The sequence below is a fragment of the Homalodisca vitripennis genome, unplaced genomic scaffold, assembly GCF_021130785.1.
Source record: "Homalodisca vitripennis isolate AUS2020 unplaced genomic scaffold, UT_GWSS_2.1 ScUCBcl_7569;HRSCAF=15311, whole genome shotgun sequence".
NCBI lineage: Eukaryota > Metazoa > Arthropoda > Insecta > Hemiptera > Cicadellidae > Homalodisca > Homalodisca vitripennis.
The window spans coordinates 6,530-28,168 of NW_025783694.1; the positions used below are offsets into that span (position 1 = coordinate 6,530).

At 35.3% G+C, this 21,639-nt stretch overlaps 1 protein-coding gene across 1 annotated transcript; it reads right to left on the reverse strand.

Annotated features, from left to right (window-relative positions):
• Positions 1-857: 857 nt before the first annotated feature.
• Positions 858-20,332, reverse strand: LOC124374228 (protein Jumonji). Its single transcript, XM_046832482.1, has 8 exons — positions 20,130-20,332; positions 16,159-16,357; positions 15,074-15,226; positions 9,638-9,836; positions 6,971-7,104; positions 3,167-3,455; positions 2,496-2,610; positions 858-1,265 (listed from the first exon to the last, which is right to left on the reverse strand). The coding sequence occupies exons 1-8, from the start codon at positions 20,315-20,317 to the stop codon at positions 893-895; spliced, it is 1,650 nt and encodes a 549-aa protein (XP_046688438.1). The 5' UTR covers positions 20,318-20,332; the 3' UTR covers positions 858-892.
• Positions 20,333-21,639: the final 1,307 nt, after the last annotated feature.

The window sequence follows — 21,639 nt, forward strand, 5'->3', positions numbered from 1 at the left end:
ACAGTCTTTCAAGCGGAGGTCGCAGCCATTATGGAATGTGCTTGTGAGAATCTTCGTCTGCGATATAGGGGCAAGACGATTAACATTTTCACAGACAGTCAGGCAGCACTGAAGGCGCTGGATTCCTGTGCAATCAAATCCAAACTGGTTTGGGATTGCTATCAGACCGTTTCCTCCCTTGCCAGAATCAACAATGTAACCGTCTGTTGGGTTCCTGGTCATGAGGGGATTCTTGGGAACGAAAGAGCTGATGCCCTGGCCAACCAGGGCTCAGCAACAATTATGACGGGCCCTCAACCATTCTGCGGTGTTCCAAGGTGTGAATCCTCTAGGGTTGTCTCGAAATGGATTCGCGCGGAGCATGGTAGAAGGTGGAGGTTGCATCCGGGTTTGAGAGTGAGTAGAATGGTATTACAGTCACCTTCCTCCAAGGTGGCCTCGGACCTTCTCTCATTAAACAGATCAATGTCTTCTAAGGTCATTGGTCTCATTACGGGGCATGGTCACCTGAAGAAGCATCTACACAGAGTTGGCATCCTTCAGGAGGATCCGCTCTGTGGAAAGGTGTAATGAGCAGGAGGAGACTGCTGAGCACCTGCATTGATTGCCCAGCAATAGCAAGAGAGCGGTATGCCATCTTTGGTAGCTTGAACAGGGGTGGCGAGTTTTGATAGGACTTGATAGGTTGTTTTCGGCTGTTTGTTGAACTGCTGAAGTTGTACACTGGAAGTCCTCATGGTGTTTCCGGGGTGCGCAAAAGGCCCTTGAGGCTTAAGTGCATGGCAGTAGGCCGCCCCAGGGGGAAAAAAAAAAAAAAAAAAAAAAAAAAGGACAGGATCGCTCAGCGGTCACCTGTCCAAGCAGCGGCCACGCTCGGCGTTGCTTGATCTGGTTATCTTGTGATAACCGCCGTACCCACTACACTGCGCCATTGGCAAATATTACTGTAATCTTGTGTCAACATATGACTTACGTTAAACAGGTTTTGTGCAGTGGCGAGCCACGAGGGCTGTGCGAAGTACACACTTTCTGACACCAGGTAACCTGTGCACACGCTAGACGTGAAGGCCTTGGGGAAGACAATGATAAACTGTCCGGGGTCCTGGACAATGCGACTGAGTGACACTCCTCGCTCGACCAGGAGTGGCGGTGGCACCATGGCAGTGTCAGAGGCTAACCACAGGGTCTTGTCTCGACACAAACGGGGCACCAGGCTCATCACAGCTGATCTGAACTGTGCAGACGATGAGTCCGGGATACCGTACCTTTGTACAAAAGAAAACACATGTATTCGAAAACCAGTCTATTACAACCAAAAAAGATAAAAAGGATGAAGATTCTACATCACATTTATACATTTAGCCTCAATATTCAAAGTTATGTAATACACTAGTAAGTCATTTACTATGGTGTTTTCACTAACATTGACCAATGTAAGAATAAACTGTACAAATTTTTAAAGTATCATTTAATTTAATTAGTGTTAAGTCATTTCAAATAAAATATTAATTATATTATTTGAATTAGATGTTAAATATTAGGTCAACATTTGTTATAACCCATATCCTTAGTTTATTCACTTAAGATATATTTTCTGATCTGGTTTTACTGAAAGCGTTATGGAATTCAGATTTTGTGCAAGATCCATTGCTTTATAGATACAATCTGCCCACCTCTACACTCAAAACTATATGCGTTGCTGACACTGCATACTTGTTACAACAAATATAAATATGTTTGATCAAATTATTTTAAATATGACTTGTTATATCGTAGATGGCAAAGTCTAGCAATAGCTAGTTTGAATCCCCCCAATACCCAATTTATTCTTTAACCCACTGTAGATTGAGTGTGGACATATCCTAGCAAGTTCACATTTGTTTTTGTCATGAAGGCTCAATGATCTCATGCTGCACTGCCCACTGTAACCACTTAAAATCTACGATAATCTGAATTTCAGCTATAAAAAATATATTTTAAAACAATAAAATGTTACATGTTTTAAATGCGTATTATTTTATAAATCAATAATAAATAACGTTAATAAAAATTAAATTAAACCTGATCACTCTAAATTTTTCACTTTTAATGGCATGTAATGATTGTAAATAACTACAGTTATTAATATTGTTCATATACAGCTGAGGAAAATAACGCTAATGCTATACTGTAGGGGAATGCTGTAAACTCAACTGAGTGTTCAATGGGAACATACTATTCCTGTTTGTATACACTTCGCTAGATTTTAGATTATCAAACAGGTGGATTGTTGTTAATAATAAGCTAACCTCATTGTTGCACTGTGTCATAAATTATCAGGTCAAGATATCAATGAGTAATGAGTTGAATAACATGCAATTTCCAGGTTAGAGGTAGAACTGACTCTTTTTCACATTTTTTTGTAGACTGTCTTAGTCAATCTGATAGGATTATGCTAATCATGAGCTTATAATATTGCAAGTACATATTTAAGAGATTTTTGAGTAACTACTGACCATATCTTGCTGGCACCGGTATGTAAGTACTCTATCCATGGCAGGCCGTGGGGGTCTCTGTACCAACAACAGGCTGAGAACAGCATCCCCACATGCAGTGTTGGAACTGTCACACCTGCACAACACATGATACAACTTACTAGATTAACACTTCTACCTTAAACCCTTAATATTTGTCTCAATTAGGTTCCCTGAGGCTTTTTATCATATTAAAAAAGATTAAGTGGTATTTAAGCAAATATATACATATATCATAATGTATATATCATTTTAAAGGCATTAAAAAATTATTACACAGACCTCAATATTATCTAAAAATGTAAATAAAACAAATTGCTAGTAAGCGTATTAGTCTCAGACATTGGCCATTCACACTTAAAATATGTTTATAACAATCTCTGTTTCAGTAAAATAATATAAATTCTCACAAAAACATAGGATGTAAAACACTACCAAGTAAACTGATAATGATTAAGATCAGTTGTGGCAAAATTTGCTTGTAGTAAGACAAAACAAATTGATATATAATGTATATTTCTTTAGTAAATGTGATCCAAGGGGTCCCAAAATGGACTTAAACAACCAATAAACATAACCAGAAAATAACACAGGCCGAGCTATACTCGGGTCCAGATACAAATTGTTAATAATTTTGGAAGAATCACACTTACCCATGATGGGTCCAAGAAACCTGAGGACAGAGCCAGGGTTGTTTGTGAGCATCTTGAGGTTCCAAGGGTGACGAGAGGTGGAGCTGTTCTTGCCAGTCGGAAAGCCGTAGCCGACACTACCCGAGTCTATAGAACCAGCATTTACACATACGTGATGCTGGCGTGAGGCTACATGTTTCCAAAACTCCAATTCTACATCGGCTGCTGATGGTGTCTCTGTCTTTGGAAACCACATAGACATGGTGTTGCGTGCGATACGATAGAAAGAACTGAGTGGCATGCTGCGACCCTGAAATACATAATAATAGTTTAGTTAGCTGACACTTAACATAAAATTACAGTTATCTTGTTAACAAAAGTAAACATAAGTATACTTGTGATAATTATCTGGACATGACCGAAAGACACATATCTTATGCCGTTTATAATTAATTACATTACTACCACATATTGTACAACATATCTTATATGTTATGGTAAAAAATAGGGGGCATAACTGAAGAAAGAATACATAAATAATTGAAACTATTAAACATGAGACAGGTGTTCCCCACACCACGTGTTCCATAACAGGCTTTGCTGAGATTGCATGCAAAATTTCAAGTCTATAGCTCATTTCATTCTTGAGAGGTCTTCAGACGACAGACAGAAAAGACATTTTTAAATCCTCCCACAGACAAGGAGAAATTTTGCCAGCCTACTGAGTGACATGATTCAATGACGCACATCGATGTCCCATCGTTAGATATGCATAATCATAGAAAACATTATTATTTAAATACTTTTTTTAGTTTATAAATACCTATAACTTAATTATATTTAAAAATACTTTACTATGTTTATGTAAGTTGCTTATTTGTATTTATTAATGAAATTACTTGCAATAATTCCAAAAAATGCCTAAACAAATGTTATTTATGATTTGTTATCACCATGGTTTAATTTTTATCAGTTCAGAAATATGTATCATCTAATGATTGTGGAAGAAATATTGAGCTGGATTCCAAGTATTTTTTTTTTTAAGTCAAACTAAACAAAATTAAATTTACACATCAAAATGAAAAACTTAAATTCATTTTTAAGGCTAAAATATATAAAATTTTAGTTTTATATGATTATTAACCCTTTAACCACTGTACTAGCAAGCAGAGCACTTGCCATCATCGCTAGTATTGAGTATTCTCGCACCGTGCTATTGGTGCTCTGACAAAGTCACGTGAGCTATCTTGCCACGCTAATCAGGTGTCTGATGTGTGTTCTAATTAGCCGAGTGTCGAAGCGAGATCTTATGTAGTGTGGGGGAGGGGGTTGGTAGGAAGGAAGGAGAGGGGTGTTGTCGGGAGGGGAAGTGGGAAAACTTGAGTGGAAGGAGCAGGAATCACTTTGTCACTAGAACCGTTGTTTTCGTCCCATTTACAAAATATAACCTCCATATATTTACAATATTACAATATTTGTACTATGCATAGTTATTATTATTTTTGTGGTGGCAATGGATTACAATATTGACAATGATAGTGAAAATGACCATATATTGGACATACCAAGTTCTGGGGTGGGAATATATGATGACCTTTCCGAAGACGATGCAGATGTCGATGATGATTTATTTACATAACGACACTTCAAGTTTTATCCTGCCGACCAAAAAAGGTAAACCCAATGAGATGTTTCGTTTGCAGAACAGGCGGGAGAAAACGAGACGTGAATCCCGCTACATGTGTGAGATTGCTACGTCGCTTTATGTGTTCCATGTTTTTCAGAATATCATGAACTAAAATACTTCTAGGATTGTATTCTAACAATGTAATAAAACAACTGTGGAATAAACTGTCTTTTTTATATCCTGATAAAAATAGGCCAATACCCCTTAAATGATTGTTTAGGGGTGTAATTAAAATATACTAGAAAATAATTAACAAAAGAAAAAAAGTTAAATAAAACGATCGCGGCACTTTGGCCGTCACCACGCAGTGTGCAGGTTTGGCTAAGAAAAACTCAGGGGCACTGGCATGGCCTGCTGCACAATCTACAGCAGTCAAAGGGTTAAAAACGATTGTATGAATTTATATGTAAAAATACTGCAAAATGTCTAAAACTGAGCTGGCAGTTTTAACCCTTTGCATGCCAACGTACCGGTATTACGGCCGTCGGCTACTCAACTGAAAATCGCCAACGGCCGTAATATAGGTACGTCACGGTTTTCGCCTGTAATTTTCTTATAGTTCATCCGATTGCCGCGAAATTTTGACTAATCGATAGTCAATTAGTTGCTTTGTAACTGCAAAGTAGTTTATTCCTCTATGGACTGTTTGTTTGGTCGTATTTGACCTTCGCATCTGTTGTATTGTTTTGTCGAGAGTAAGGTTACGTTCGTGTTGCTGTGCGGTGTTTACGTTTGTATTTCTCACATTACTTTTGTTGTTAGGGCATTTTTATTATTTATGTGTACTGAATATTTAGTAAAATGAATAAGAGAAAGAGAGAGCAGTCACCAGTGAGTGAAAATACACTGTTAGGTGCATTATATGACACGGGAGTGCACGTATTGGATGATGAACTAAGTGACGATTTTATCGACAATATTTCACTATCAGATGACTCCAATATTGATTCAGATTCTTGTAATGTAGATAGTGTACATAGTCTCTTTTAGTTATAGTTTTGTGATTTTTTAACAGTGAAAATTGATTTGTGAATATTGAGTAACATTACATACAACGGCCATGCAAATTACAAAAACTGTGCCTGTGTCACATTTAGTGAAAAAAATCATAACTGGACTTCTATATAAGGTAGGCTTTTGAAATTTTGTAATTAGGTTAAGGGTTAGATATAGTTTACTAGGATATAACAGGAAATCAGCATACAATTTTTTTTAACCACTTATTTGTGCTAAAAAAATGTTTTTTGGAAATTTTAATTTTTTTTCTTATTTTTTAATTTTTTTATAAGTTTAAATTACATTTATGCAACTAAAATTTACCAACAGAACAAGGGCATTTCATAATGCAAAATAATGGTAAAAAAATCATCAATATCTGTTAAAAAATAAAAAAGTTATGATACATTTTGTGAAAGCTTGCAAAACTGCTGAAAATGCCCTTGGCGTTTCTGGGTAGTACTTTTGGAAAATGGGCTGGCATGCAAAGGGTTAAGACATGCCTCTGGTGAGAGGCTTGGCTGTTGTGGAACAGGCTGTGGACAAATCACCTGATAATTAAAGGGGTAATGTTTGAAATTTGAAAATAAAAGCAAATCACTTTCTCTTACAATTCCTATGTAAATGAACAGTCTAAAATGAAAATTGCTAAATGGCTAAAATACTAGTTCCTTACTTGTTTCGTTAAACAAAAAGCTTGTATATATATTTTCAGTACACATCACTAACTAGCTCTAATTAGCATTAAATGAAAAGTACATATTTTAGTACATATTTATAATATCATCTCCCTTTTCAAATGAACATACATAAAAATTAAAAGACAGAAATAAATGTCCCACCCACTTTTATTCCTGAATTTTAAGAGGAAGATATAATTTTATTCTTTAATAAAACAACCTTATCTCTTTTATTTCTTAATAATTTTATTTAGAAGTAGATTTTAAATTATGAATTTAATTTATTTGTGAAAATTTTCCATCTATCTCTTAATCATTTAATTCTGAAAGCAGATATTGAATTGTTGTGTTTTGCAGATATCTTATTTCTACAGTGACAAATCTCTATAATATATCTGAAAATACCATTCTATATAACTAAAATTTTAGTTTACTGTGGAAGTATTAATTTTTCTATTTTACCTTCGTTATACACTCATCAATATCAGAATCAGAATCACTGTCCTCATCTTCGTCTTCACCTTGGGAGTTTGCTACTCTTTTTTCTCGTTCGATCCAATCCTTCTCCACTTCCTCAAACAGCTGTGTTCTTTCCGCTAAAACACAAGGATGGTCTTTAGGGTATATCATTATACAATGATAGTTTAAAATATGACTGTACCTAGTTAACCTGATATTTTATTTAGGCTGATAAAAAGGAGTTGAGTAGGTACTGTGTTATTAATTTTGAATTATATTTAATAGTTCTAAAACAACAGCAGAAATCAAATAAGTACTGACGAAGTAGTACAAAGTAAAGTTATGCTCTAAGTTTGGTAAGAAAAATGATGGATTTTTATAGATTTTGAACTGCTTGCATTTATTGTAACAAAATGTATCTTGTCCTGCAACTCATTTTTAGGCATAACAAAGATAAATAATTATTAGTCGAGTGTCAGATCAGACAAACACGAGAGTTCTACTGCAAAAAATATACAATGCATGTTTGTAGAGAAAATAAAGTTTCACTTTGTTGTCATGATATAATGACACTTGGCATTCCAAGAAGGCGCACTGGATTCCATAACTCTTTGCAGATATTATTACAAACCAACGGGTTGCATTTATTGTTTGGTTTCACAATTTTAAGTATTCCGAGTCAACACACTCCCATCAACAGCCAGCACATTATGAGCGCAATAAAAATGAAATCAGCTGCTATTTATTTATCATTGATTCAATTAAATTTACTGTTATTGTGTGATTAGTGATGGAATGGTAACAAACATTAGTATTGATATTTTCACAGATTCCCAGGAATTATCTTGCTACAGGTAATGTTTCAGCTACTCATCACTAACACCACTCAAGCCTGAGAAGTTAAATAACAGTTGAACTTACAGCTCTGATTATGACTGCATATTATTTTTGAAGTAGATACTGATCATATTTTAAACCTTATTCTGCCTATCCTCATGGGCAACTGGCCTGTGTGAGGATCTTATCAAACCGAATAAGGGAGAGTCATTACAGTACAAGGCTAATGGCACTGATTAAAAGTGCTACTGTCAGACAGGATTTGGACCTGTGCATCTCTAACTCAGATCAAGAGTCCAACGTCTTAGACCGCTCGGCCATTGGCATGCCCAGAAACTAATCGTACACATGAAGTGGTTCTTGGTAATTACTTTCCCTGGAAACAACGATGATATCATACATGCAAGTAATTGGTGCAAGCAGATTTTTTATGATAGTGTTTCTTAATGTTGTTGTTTGATATGATTAGTGTCTCAATAATGATGATAGCTACATAAGAAAGTAATTAGGGCAGGTAGTTTTGAAAGAATGTGAAATTTTAATACAGCTATATTTTTCTACAGGATAGAAGATGACAAACTCTGGGCACAGTAGAAATATATATTATAGATGAACCGAAAGTGACCTGTGCAAAGATTTCTTGTGCATATGGGGAGGGAGGAGCAGGAGCTTGACTACGCATACCACCACCCCCCTCTTTCACTGGTTGATTTATTTCCTCTACAAGACACAAGTAGGACAGAGTACTTTGCTTCCATGCGTTGGTGTTTTGGAGCATCATGCTACATTTTGTTATTTCCCATTGTTATGAAATAACAAATATTACTATTTACATTAAGAATTGTCCATTGCATATATTTAATATGTTAGTACAATTAAGTATTTAAGAAATGTTTATTGTTAACAGCTGTTGTTATTATTACTTGGTTTGTAAAACAACTGTTATGTAACACATACCGTACAAGTGGTAAAGTGGCGACTGAGAAGTGGTTGGTAAGTAATGTGGAGGGGGAAGTGAGTCCGTGCTTCTTCCCCTCTCCACATCACTATCTCTCTCTCTCATTCCCCACCCCCATACTGTTCACTTAACAGGTTGCTTTTAAAGTGGCTCATCTATAGAAACATGCCAGAGATGGGTATCCAAGGTTATCCAAAGTTAACAACATTTATTCTTATCCCTTGTTCGTTTAAAACTCCTCCAGTGTGCCTTGAAGAACAATTTGAGAAGACATTTCATTTTGATTCAGTGGAGATTTCCAACAAGCTGGTGCTGCTAGAACAAGTCATGTCTATTTGTTTATTAAGATCTTTGCTGTTTTACCGGTAGTCCTTTTACAAGCCTAGTTATAATATTGGAAAAGACGTATAGATGGGTCAGTATTGACTACCAAACAGGTCAATTGGCAGACCTAGTCGATGGTGTGCCTACCGTTTGTTTTTATTCCATTCACCTGCTTACTAAATCAACCCCATCCATAATTTCTGACCAGGTGTTCAATTATTCCTATCCTTTGATTGAAAATTATCCCACATTTAAGATATCCGTTGAAACCGCTTTCATTGACCTCCTCTTACCTCATCATCCCTTGTTTGACAGACACAAACACACAAAACAGGTTTGCCAAATCAATACCTACAATTTGAACAAGCCCTGTAATTCAGACAGTGTTATAACACTAGAGTATAGAATATATATACTCTATATTGCTCCCGGCGGAGCAAGTACTTTTTGCGATTCAATGTTTATTGAAATTATATATATATATATATAAGAATATTGTGTGAAATACTTCAAAATAGTATGTAGGTAAACTACTTCGAACTTTGACTCACCATGAGAAAGTGTATCATAAGGCAGCAGGAATTTGCAGTAAATGTCGTCCAGTTTGGTAACTCTATCCTGGGCAGATTTTGGTATCTTCATGGTATCAGCAACCCTGTGCCAACGTTTCTTTTCTATCACCTCCTTAAGACCTCCACATTGCTGCACTGTCTGGTAGAGCCTGGGGAGGTCTACCTCCATCCCCCCAATCTGTTCATACATAACACAAAATGTACATTTTTTACACAAATAGTCATTGATGTAGCTTCAGGATATCATCTAGGGACTAAGCAAGTGTAGAATAAACTACCGCTCATAAAAAAATATGCTCAATAAGCAACACCTAAAGCAGCAATTACCATTTCCTTTATTTTCAGATCTTTTACAACTACTTGATTGTTGTTTCAAAACAATACCATTTCAAGATATCATTAAACATCAATTATGAATTTTAAGTGTTTTTATAGGAAAATGTAAGATATTTTAGACTATGCATTTGGAAATAAAGAACTCAATAAATACTAACCCTGCGTAACTCATGCACAACCTCCACTGGGAAATGCCAATGCTAGATTTTTAAAAGTTATCAAGATTTTACCATCCTTTTATCTAACAGACTATTAGACAAATACTAAATTGAGTGAAAATGGTGTTTTATATAATTTATTTAACTACAATCACTCTTAATTCTTAGGTTGGTTGGTTTAACGACTATTATACCGGTTTTTTTCCAGTTTAAACCACATGATAATATGCTACGTCAATTCAAATTTTGAAATATATTGGCCTAGCAATGGAGAGCCATTATAATTTGTTTCAGTCGATAAATGTTAACCCAAATATGGCAGGACCACTATAACTATTCATTTCTGCAGGTAAGTGAAGAGGGCCAAGCTTAACCAATGATGGATATATCTGAGACCAGTTGACAAGTTAGACCAAATATGACAAGATCAGTATAACTCCTCACTTCCACAGGTGAGTGAAGAGGGCCATGCTTAACCAATTATAGATATATCGAACCACTCCACAAATGTTAGCCCAAATAAAGTTATTCTCTTCCGCAGGTTAGCGAAGAAGGCCCAAAACTAAACCAATCAAGGATATATCTGACTAGTCCACAAATGTTATACTAAAACTGACAGGATCAGTAATACACTTCCACAGGTAAATGAAGACGACCAAACTTTAACCAATCACGTATTTATCGGACCAGTCATTGATCTATATGGCTTCTGTATCACAAAATGTCAGATTTTTAGTACTTTTGATGCTCTCTTCTTAGTTGAAGTTTATTTCCATCTTTATTATTTTAATTTTTATCTTATTATTCTTGAATAATAGTAGAAATTTATAATTATGATCTGCTAAAACTGATTTTTTCATACTGCGACATTTAGATCAAAATCTAAATTAAGAATGTCCAAAACTGGCTTGTATTTCTTAACCCAAGGAATGACTGACTAATATTAAGAGAGAATATTAAGGAGGCAATATAATTTATATTCAAACCAGCTCAAAAATGTAATATGTCTATGAGACCAATAAAACACAGAATTCCACTGTGTATGATTTATTACTGTTATATTGTGTGGCTAGTGCGTTAATAAACTTGTGTAGATTTTGAATGTTTTGATTTTCCAATGCAAAAACTAAGCCACAACCACATGAAATTTAATAAACTCTAGACTTACACAGTGGAATTCTATGCTTTATTGGTCTCAAAAAGGTATTAACTGTTTTTTTTTTTTTTTTTTTTAGCTGGTTTGAATAGTTTTTATATTAAATCTTCTTTATATCCTCTCTATTTTGTTAGTAGTGCTTGGGTTTAAGAAAGATAAACTAGTTTTTTTAATTTTTAATTTTGATTTGGATTTAAATATCACACATTCACACATTTAATTTTCATAATTTGTTTTGAAAATTTTCAACATGATTTAAACCGGAAAACCTTCATACCTAAAAGTATTATTTTTGTCTTGTCAACAATAATTGAAAATTGAAAAGTGTTAAGTTTAAATTAATATTAGTTTTCTGAACACATTAAACGCAGGTTTATAAAGACAATTCAATTAACAAATCTTCAGTAAAAAATTAAAATATATATGTTTAGTTAAGAAAAAACTAGTGTGAAGGATCAATGGTGTGGGAGACTACCATTTGTCACAGAGGAGTTAAAGGTAAAAGTTATGAAAAATTGAGTTAAACTAGCACTTCCAACACCATACGCGAACTTTTTCACATATATTTTAAGATCTCTTCTACATTTAATAGTGACCAACGTAGTAAAAAAGTAGATAACCCACAATCAGCTGTTTATTAGTGATAGCGCACGGGACTTATTTCGTCCAGACGACTACAGGCCTCCGTCATGAATGTTAACCTTGTGCGATTCTTTTTACCGTTACATTATGATAGTTCTATCCATTTTAAATGTATTTATTTTATCTTATTTTTCTGTGTTCATGTGTTTGGTTTTTATTGACGAAAGCCTGAGAATGATGTTCTAATGTCTAAATACATGTAGCCATACAAAAAACTTGGAATGTATGGTGGAAATAATTAATTAAATTTCTATTTATAAAAAAAACTTTGCTGAGTGAGTACCTAAGTGTTAGGCGAAGTTTACCACACGTAAACAGCCCTTGAATCTTTAAGCAAGTACAATAATGGAGACATATTTCTGAATCCCATAGTAACAGGAATGAAAGATTTCATACAAAACATCAAAATCTAAGCACCTCTTAACCCGGGATCACTCGCGTGTTTTAGACTAACACCGTTACTCGCGTGTTAGGTTGAATCTAACATTTGGAAATATTGAATAAAAACTCATTTTCCATTAATTTTTTTTGTTTTTATTGTACATAATTGCATCTTAAACAGTACTTTATACATTATTATGAAACATTTTAAATGGTTTGTTATAAAAAAATATACATATTGATTATATGAGCAGTTTTGAAAAAATGCCCTTGAGTGCCAAAAATAAAAAAAAAAACATTGTAATATTCTTAAAATGTACATTTACATAAACATGTACAGTCTCTGATTATCACAAAGGTGTTCTTGATCATTTTACTCTGCATCTTGAGGGTTTTCTGCAGCTGCGCACTGGGAAGCATGTCAGCACTGTAGAAGAAATATGCTCTTTGCATACTGCGTGGTTTACAACCACTACATCTGGCCTGTGGTATACCTGTTTTTTCTAATAGGACAGTATACACATCGGGTTTTTTTGTCCGTCTTCTGGAGGTTGGTGCTGGTGTTGCAGTGTTCCCCACAATGCTCTTGATCTTTTGGCGAAGTGAAATTGATAAGTTCGTCAGTGATGACCGTCTTGTAATGTGGGGGATTGCAAGTGCTCTAGCCCAACTCGGTTAAATACTTCCGTCTGGGCATTAGAATGTTTGTGTTACTCTTCAGAATTATCTGGCTGTTTAATGGCTCCAATATTCAACAAAGAACAAAATACAGTGAACGGCCATCTGTTACTAATCCTTGAAACACAATATTCTGTTTTTCATTCTGTCAACCACATCTACACCTCCTTTTGTGAGGTTGTAAAATGTGATTTAGTTATCTGGTTTCAAATTATCACCACTTTCTTCGTCAATCACTCCTTGTTTGTGCATGGTTGATCCGACTAAAACATTTTTATTTCTCTTTGGAATGTATGAGGCTAGCATACAGTTGTTTGGGCTTTTGGAGAAGGCAAATATAGTACTCTTTACTGGACGTTCACGTAAAATTGGTCGTGAGTTCTAAAGGCAATTGGCGCTTATTTTTACGAACATTCCTACTACAGTAAGCCTGTGATTTGCATAGAGGTCATTAGCCAATGGTATGTCCATGAAATAATTATCCATTGTAACATTTCTTCCGGAGTATGTCAATGGGTTTTATCATACGTTTTTACAAACACTCACTACATCATTGCCTAAATCAAACTCTCCTGGAGGCTGTTTTCCAGGATAAATCTCGAGGTTGTTTGTAAAAAAAGTCCTTGCATCAACCAGTGCGTAAATCTTTATCCCGTATTTCGCGGGTTTGTTGGCAATATATTGCCTGAATTGGCACTTGCCCCTAAACGCCTCCAACATTTCGTCTAGAGTTGTTAATGCACCTAGATTGTAGGTTGTCTTGACATTTTTTTACAAATGCCTCAAAACACGTCCCGTATTGGTGCTAAGTTATCCTTAGTTGATCGGGCAGGTCTTGTGCTCTTCTTATCAAATCTTATGGCCTGAATGAGTGTTTGGAAACGCTTTTTAGACATCGTAGCCACAAAGAAATCAGGAGCAGTGGCCATCATTTGCCCAAAGCTCATCAATATTCAAATGGTTAGTTACCTTTCTTGACACCAGCCAAATACAAAATACCAAAAAATGCGTGTAATTCGCAAAAAATCTGTTTGAGGGCAGTCTTTTCTCCTCTTGTGTACTTTTGGCTCATAACTAACAGCTGTTCATTTGTACAACGTACTATTTCATCAATTAACGTGTCGGGAAAAAACAATTTCCACGTGTCATAAATTGTGTTTAGAATGACGTGCCATAGCCTTTACTCCAGGTAGTGTTGTAATTATATTTTGCCTAGGTGTTCTTGAACTGGGAGGTTCATGTACATTCCATCCCGTGATTTGGTCTCTTCCTACATAGTACGGTTGTAAGTTAGAGACTAATGATAGATTAGGCCTACTTACAGTTGGTGTCGTAACACTGGGTTTCACATGGACCAGCACTTTCAGTAACTTCATTAGGTTCATTCTCGAAGTCTGACTGCTCTGAGTTGGTGTCTTGATCATCAATTTTCAGTTGTTCCATCCAAATCTGACACGTCATCGTGCAACAAATTCTCCTCTTCTTCTAACCAACCCAAAATGTGTTCATTGTTCATTTTTAAGTATCTGTTTATAAATGTCACTTAGTTCAAGCAAACAGATTAACTACACCACAATATTAAATTAAATCAACAAAAAAACTAAAGTTGAACACAAACAAAACACTAACGCGGTTACTCGCGTCGTTAGGTAGCACCTAACAAATGAGACAACATCGTTACTCGCGGCGGGTTAGGTATGGCACTAACAGCGCGCATATGGCTACACTCCCCCTCCCCACCAGTTACCCCCACCACACGGAACTTACTCTTTTTTGCGCGAAAACATGCTCACAGACACTTCAACTAGGGAATAGACAAAAAGACGAGAAAAAATATAGTAACTTTGACTAGTAATATTGTACTCCATTTACCAATGTTAGGTATCAACCTAACAGCGCGAGTGATCCCGGGTTAAATCACCCTCCAAACCGAAGAACTAAAACAAGAGTATGTTACAAGAAAAGTTTATGGTCAAGAGTTTGGTCATAATGTCATCACAAACACAGCAAGATTTTCAACTCTTAAGAAATTCATGGGAATGAAATTTTCTGTCTAAGACTAACCCAAGGCGGCTGATTGAGATTTATGCTCTGAGTTGCCAAGTACTTCTTTATAGCCAACATTTCCTTGACGTTGGGTCCCCAGCGGTGCAGCATCTTGTGGATGTACTGGTTGTAGGCTGTGAATCTCATGTCATCACTCACTTTACATTCGGGCTGCAAAATAACACCATTGCTTACCTTAGGTTATCAGTAGACAGTTATAAAAAATTATTATAAACTATGGAAAACCTACATTGATTTTAATTCCAAACAATTTTTTAAAATTTTTTTTTTAAACTAATACTATGAACATGGCATAGTAAAAAAGGGAAAAACACCCACTTCCTTTATACATTTATGATGAATGTTTGAAAAAATGTTTTATAATTTGAAAAACTACAAATATTTTGCCATAATGTTGTTTTGTACTTTTTGTTATTTATTTCTTTGTAACTTTTGCACTGTGGTTCATCCCTAAAACTTAAAACAGATTATTACATTATAATATGTGGCCATGGTACGTCACAGCTTTTTTAAAATTAGCTAATTGAGCACTGTTATTTTTGATAAAAGCTTATCTAACACGAAAAACTAAAAATCTTGACACAACATTATTTATGACATGTTATTTATAATAATAATTGTTAAATCCTAATTAAGCCTAATCGGCCATGCTCCTACAAGAGTTAAAAAAATTAATGTAAACAAAAATTAAGTTAATGTCTCATTGTTTACTGCTGAGCAGATATCTGCACAAATCAGACACAACAGATACAGAATGGTGTAAGAAACATTTATACAGAAAATACAAACTTCCGGTGAAATCTGAGCGTAAATTTTTAGTGAATCACAAAGACAAGTGTGAAATATATAAACTTCAGGTTAAATGTTATTTACGAAACCGTGACATTTCATAACTTCGGTTACTTACTTACTATGTGCGATACATCAAAAGTTTGTCTACAAGGGATTAATGATACACATTAAACAAATACACATTCAAAATACACTTCAAAAAAGTTTTCAAACCATTTTCATCGCAAGAACATCAGTATTTAAAATAGACAATTTTGCAAGTAAATAAATGTTAAAACCCAATGCTTTACCTTAAAATTGGAGGGAGGTACGACACGACACAGGCCATATTTCTCTGCCTCATGAGTGATGCTGTCAATGTACTCCAGTGGATCTTCAAATTCTTTCTCTGTGGGGTAGAAAGTGGGAGCTTCCACCAGTTTGGCAGGTGTTACCTTCGCTACACTGTCTGATGTACTTGTGGAAGGAACAGCTACTTTGTTCTTAGTTCTGTATAACAAATATGTCAAATCTTTTCTCCAAATAGGATGACAAATAACTTAACTAATTGCATATCTATAGTAAAAATCAAAACAAGAAACAAACTGTTATATATTAATTTAAACAAACTCTCCAATAATACAAGTTTTATTTTTGTGAGGCCTTTTGGTACTCAATGAGAACATCTTCGGACCCACACAACTGAATACAAGTAATAATAACAATAATAACATAAACAATTTTGTACTAAATAAAAACATATGTCATTAAAAATACAAAGAGATAATATTCTATGACAGCACAGTATGTTATATGTATATATAAAAAATAAAGTTGATATTTAGTTAGATCAAATAAAGTAACAGTGAATTTTTCAAAAACTTATATTATTGGAGAGTTTGTTTAAATTAATATATAATTTCCAATAAGAAAAGAGCTTCAAGAATGTAAACTGTTATATGTTATTGACTTTAGTTTATACAGAGTGGCCATTCAAAATCTTCAAATTCCTGGTTTTTCTCGGTCGAAAATTTCCAACTCTCTAGTCCTTTTTTAAAACAAATAAACAACAGGAATACTGAATTTAACCATTAAACTGAGTACAATAGTGAAAGTTTATTGTCACTAGCTGTATTTGCAGAAAATGCCATGAAGCTGCGGTGGTTTAGCAAGTTTCGTCACTAGCGATTGTCTATTTACTGCCTAGCACCTAACATCCGCATATAGACCAGCACACACATTGGCAAATAGAGAAATATAAAATATGTACTTATCACATTATTTTGCTACTGTACGTTTCTAAATAGTTTTTACACACAAAAAAGTACAAAAACATATTTAAGAAATCAGTAATTTGCGTACTGTTGATCAGTTATTCACAAATAGATGCGGCAGACTCACGCCAATGCGCCAAAATAAAAACAGAAAATAGTAAGTTTTATAAATAATTAACTTACTATTAAATTAAATTACAGTAATTTGTTAATTTGGTTATCTATCAACATGTTATCATACAGAAAGCAAAAAATCTGTTAGCAACCGGTAATTTGCGTACTACTGATCAGTTGTCATCTGCGAATAAACTTATTTGGATTTGGAAATCAGCAACACATCACTAGTTTTAATATTCTAGAATCTAGAAATAAGTAATTTTTCAAGTTTAACCTAAGCACTTCTGTTCATATCGAAATCGAGTGAAAAGAGCTGCGGTATCAAGTATCAGAGTTGATCCTTTCCTAGTAAAAATTCCACGAACTTTATGTACAAAAATTCACACATGTTTTCTCGGAGCCTAAATTCATGTATAATTTACTTTTTCCAGATTATAATCGTTGGTGGCAGCTCTAGTTACAGTTCTGCGAAAGTGTTGTAGTTCCGAATGTATCCCACTGTCGGCCAATATATGAAAAATGCATCAGAAAGTTATCTGCTAAAGAAATTACCGAAGTGCAATTAATTCGTGATCTGTAGAATAAGTAGACACGAGTACAGAACAAAACCTTCCATAGTTACTCCCTGAATACGGGCACAATTAATGTCTTCAAGATCAGCCAATAATGACAACACAACTACAAAGTAAATAAATACAAGAAAGGCTGTGGTTGAAATCTCAATGTGCTCGTTAGATTATAGTCATGGACTATGAAACAACATGACATAAGGCTCCTCATATACAGTGGACTATTTAGTTCGAATACTGTCTGACCAACAGTCCCATGTGCGGGCAATTTGTTCAGATAAATAGTTGATCAGAGAGAACTAATAGGATTTCTACCAGCTGTTGCCCAGCAAATGCCTCGGGTTGACGACAAAAACTGTCGTGCAAGTTAGATTCAACTGGATGGTTGCAGACAATATTAAGCTGCATTTAGACTGGAAAGTAAAGTTGCAAGACAATTTGTTCAACCACTGTCGCACAATGTGAACAAGATAAGCAATTTAACTTGTGAAAACTGTCGCAAGTACCTGCCGTGGGTTTATCGCTGGTTGTTGCGGAAGTCAACACAAAGTCTGTTCACACGCAACAGTGATGTCTCGACAATGTTTACAATTGAAATTTTAATGGCCGATAATGCTCTCCAGTTCCTGAAAACAAGCGCCCAACACTGGTTGTGACAGCGGTCGCAAGACCACTTGCGCTCGATTAGACTAGCAATTATTATTGCTAGACACAAAACTTGTGCAACATTTTGCCAGTGTAAATGCGGCTAGTTCAGTTGAGGTTTGGATGTGACCGTGATATAAAAAGATAACATAACTTTCTTTGTTTTAACCTATGTAATTTGACATCCAACTGGAACCTGTGTGTAAGGAGCTATCGTTGATAGACCAACTGAGGCCTCACTGTGATACAAGTGGTAAGTGGTGGGCGGTGAGTGCTGGAGCAGCAACTTAAACGTACCTACGGAGAACACTCGACACTAACCACGACATACATGAGCAGTGTGGCAGTACCACACGGTGCAACTGATCCACTGCCAATTCCAGGCATTAAATATTTTTCCTGCCGCTAAGACCTCAGCTCATTGCTATGCATCATGTTGAACCCAAACACCTCCTTCTCTGCTTTACCTGTCTCACACCCACTACTTTCTTTTCCAGAAAGGTATCTTATCAGTAAAAATCCAACTGACATTCTGGTGTATTTAAAAAACTGGGTTGCATCTCTTATAAAATCATCAAATGATAATGATAATATTTACTGAACCAAACTCTAAGCCTGTTTATAGGATGAACAATGTACATTTAAAGCCTGTACAATCTATATAACACACAACTTTTCAAAATGCTTGAAGAATAAGAATTGGACAACTTTGTTCGAGGAACCATTCGGTGACTAAAACTCAAATAGAAAACCGTTTACAGCATACCGCCCGTATAGTGGCCAAGGCCCACTGCCTTTGTATAGCCAACTGGCCAATGGGTAGTTACGTGTTGGACTTGCCACGACACAGGGGTAGAACTAAACAAGATGAATTCCACTAAAACTAGTGGAGGCAACCAGTGTCAGATAAGGCTTGCGAACAATGTCGATCTTCATTTACAGTTTCATGGATCAGATAGCATAAAACACAAGGTCTTAAGATTACTCAGGTCCTGATTCAAGGAAACGTGATAAATTATTTCTTAAAATCATAAATTTTTAGAAACATAAAATTTGTTTTTGAGATTTTCCTGGTTCTACAGGAAGACTCACAGCTTATTCCCGGTCAGGTGGCCACCCTTTTATACTATTAGTTAATTTTTATATAATATCCAAACATAGTAATTAAATCTTACAACTACAAGAACAATACAATTATTTTGTTATTAGTCACGGAAAAATAAAAGTCAAGGAATATCCCAACAAACAAGAAATGTTGGTGGATAAAGTCATTTCCCTGAGGTCTGATTTGATGATTTGCAGACCAGTCTCACAAGAGCTTGTTAATTGTTGACACAAAGCTCACAATATTCTCTAGCAATTATTATTACTGGTGTAATTTGTTATACGAAAAATATCTGAGCATTTTTAAAATGGTCGATAAAATTCTCAACAAAGTAATATGAACAAAGCTCATGAATCTTCCATTAGATTTAATTATGCTAGGAATAAATACATATTTTAGAATAATCTTAACCCCTTCCCAGATTGCAATACTATTACATGTAAATAAAACACTGTTATTTTTCAAGTTGAACAATATATCCTACGCTTTGAACACAAAATATAATTTTTCTGTCTTTTACATAAAACATTAATATTTAATTAAATTAGATTAGACCAGTTGTAGTAACTGACCTCTTGGCAAGCCGAGTTGCTTGTGGAGAACAGGTGTTGCTGGGACCAGGAGTCTCAGTGTCCTTGGGCTTGGGCCTAGCGGTTGGCTGCACTGTCCCTACCGGGGGCTTCACCGATAGTGGCCGCACCTTCTGCTCCGGCCGGCCTGCACCTCCTCCTGACCTCGGCCCAATCAGACCTCTGCACATAAACTTGCCATTAATTTTTTCCAAAAAGAAAGATTTAGGTGAAAAAATTGTCATCAAATACTAATAGATTATTCTGTTTTACACTAATAAAATGTAATAAACATTCCATAATATCAATATTATATTCTCTGAAAACTAGAAATATCACAGCTCTGAAAAAATGTTACTCTACTAAATGTAAAACACCTGATGATCAGCCTTGGTATCTGCTCCAGTATACCCATCAATAAATATATTTATTGCTACTGAAGGTTCTAATAAAACATATACAGTGTTAAAATTTACCGAACAAATTCTAAAGAAAATAGTCACACATTAACGATCTTACGCTAAGCTGAGTAAAGAATCTTTTATTTATTTCAATTTCTGGGATAAATATTACTGAGACAGTAATACATATAGCCACTTAAATTTTTATGGAACAACTAAATTTGAGTCAGCTCGTTCATTTCTTATTTAAAATAGCATTTAAAGAATTATCTCATCACATACAGTGCAGTCTCTATAATCCGGCCGTGCGCTAATACGGCACGTCCAGTAATCCGGCACTGTGCGAGCGATGACGGGTCGGGTCAATGCCCTTTGGTCCATGTCACTGCAAGCACGGATGACTCACCGCCCCGCCACTAGTCACTCGTCAGTTGCTTGTCTACTTGCGCTCTGGCTACAGTACTACTGTATACAGCTTCGTTCCGTTGACCGTTAACTGGTTTCTAATAAATTTCAATGTACATTTTTATGTTTTTCGTACGTTTTTACCCATACATCCATTAATCTGGCAATTTCGGTAATCCGACACTACCAATCCCGATATACTGCCGGATTAGCGAGATTGTACTGTACTTTCTCTTTCATCATGGTCCTAGTCTGGTGTAACAACTAAATGAGGGAGAATTGATAAGCTAAACGCCAATATGTAGTTTGTTATTTTGTCACGATGTTAAAAGAGTATACAGAGTAGCTGTTGACAATCAATAACTGTTGATATTTATTCTGGAGCTGTTATTTTATCACGATGTGGGTGTGTTAAGATTATACCGAGTAGCTGTTGACAATCAATAACTGATGACATTTATTCTAGAGCAGGAAATTATTCCAATAGTAGGTATTTAGCGAGGTTGCAGTAATTTGTGTAAACTCAAAGTGCATTTCTCAATCCTCAAGAGTTTACCACGGATGATCATTGTTAGAGTGAGTGTAGCCCCTTAATGTTAAAGATTTTAGCAAATCTAAACATAGGAAAAATCTTCTGGGGTTAAAAAATATTCAAAATGAGTACTTAATATTTCATTCTATAACATGTATCTACATATTTCTGTCTT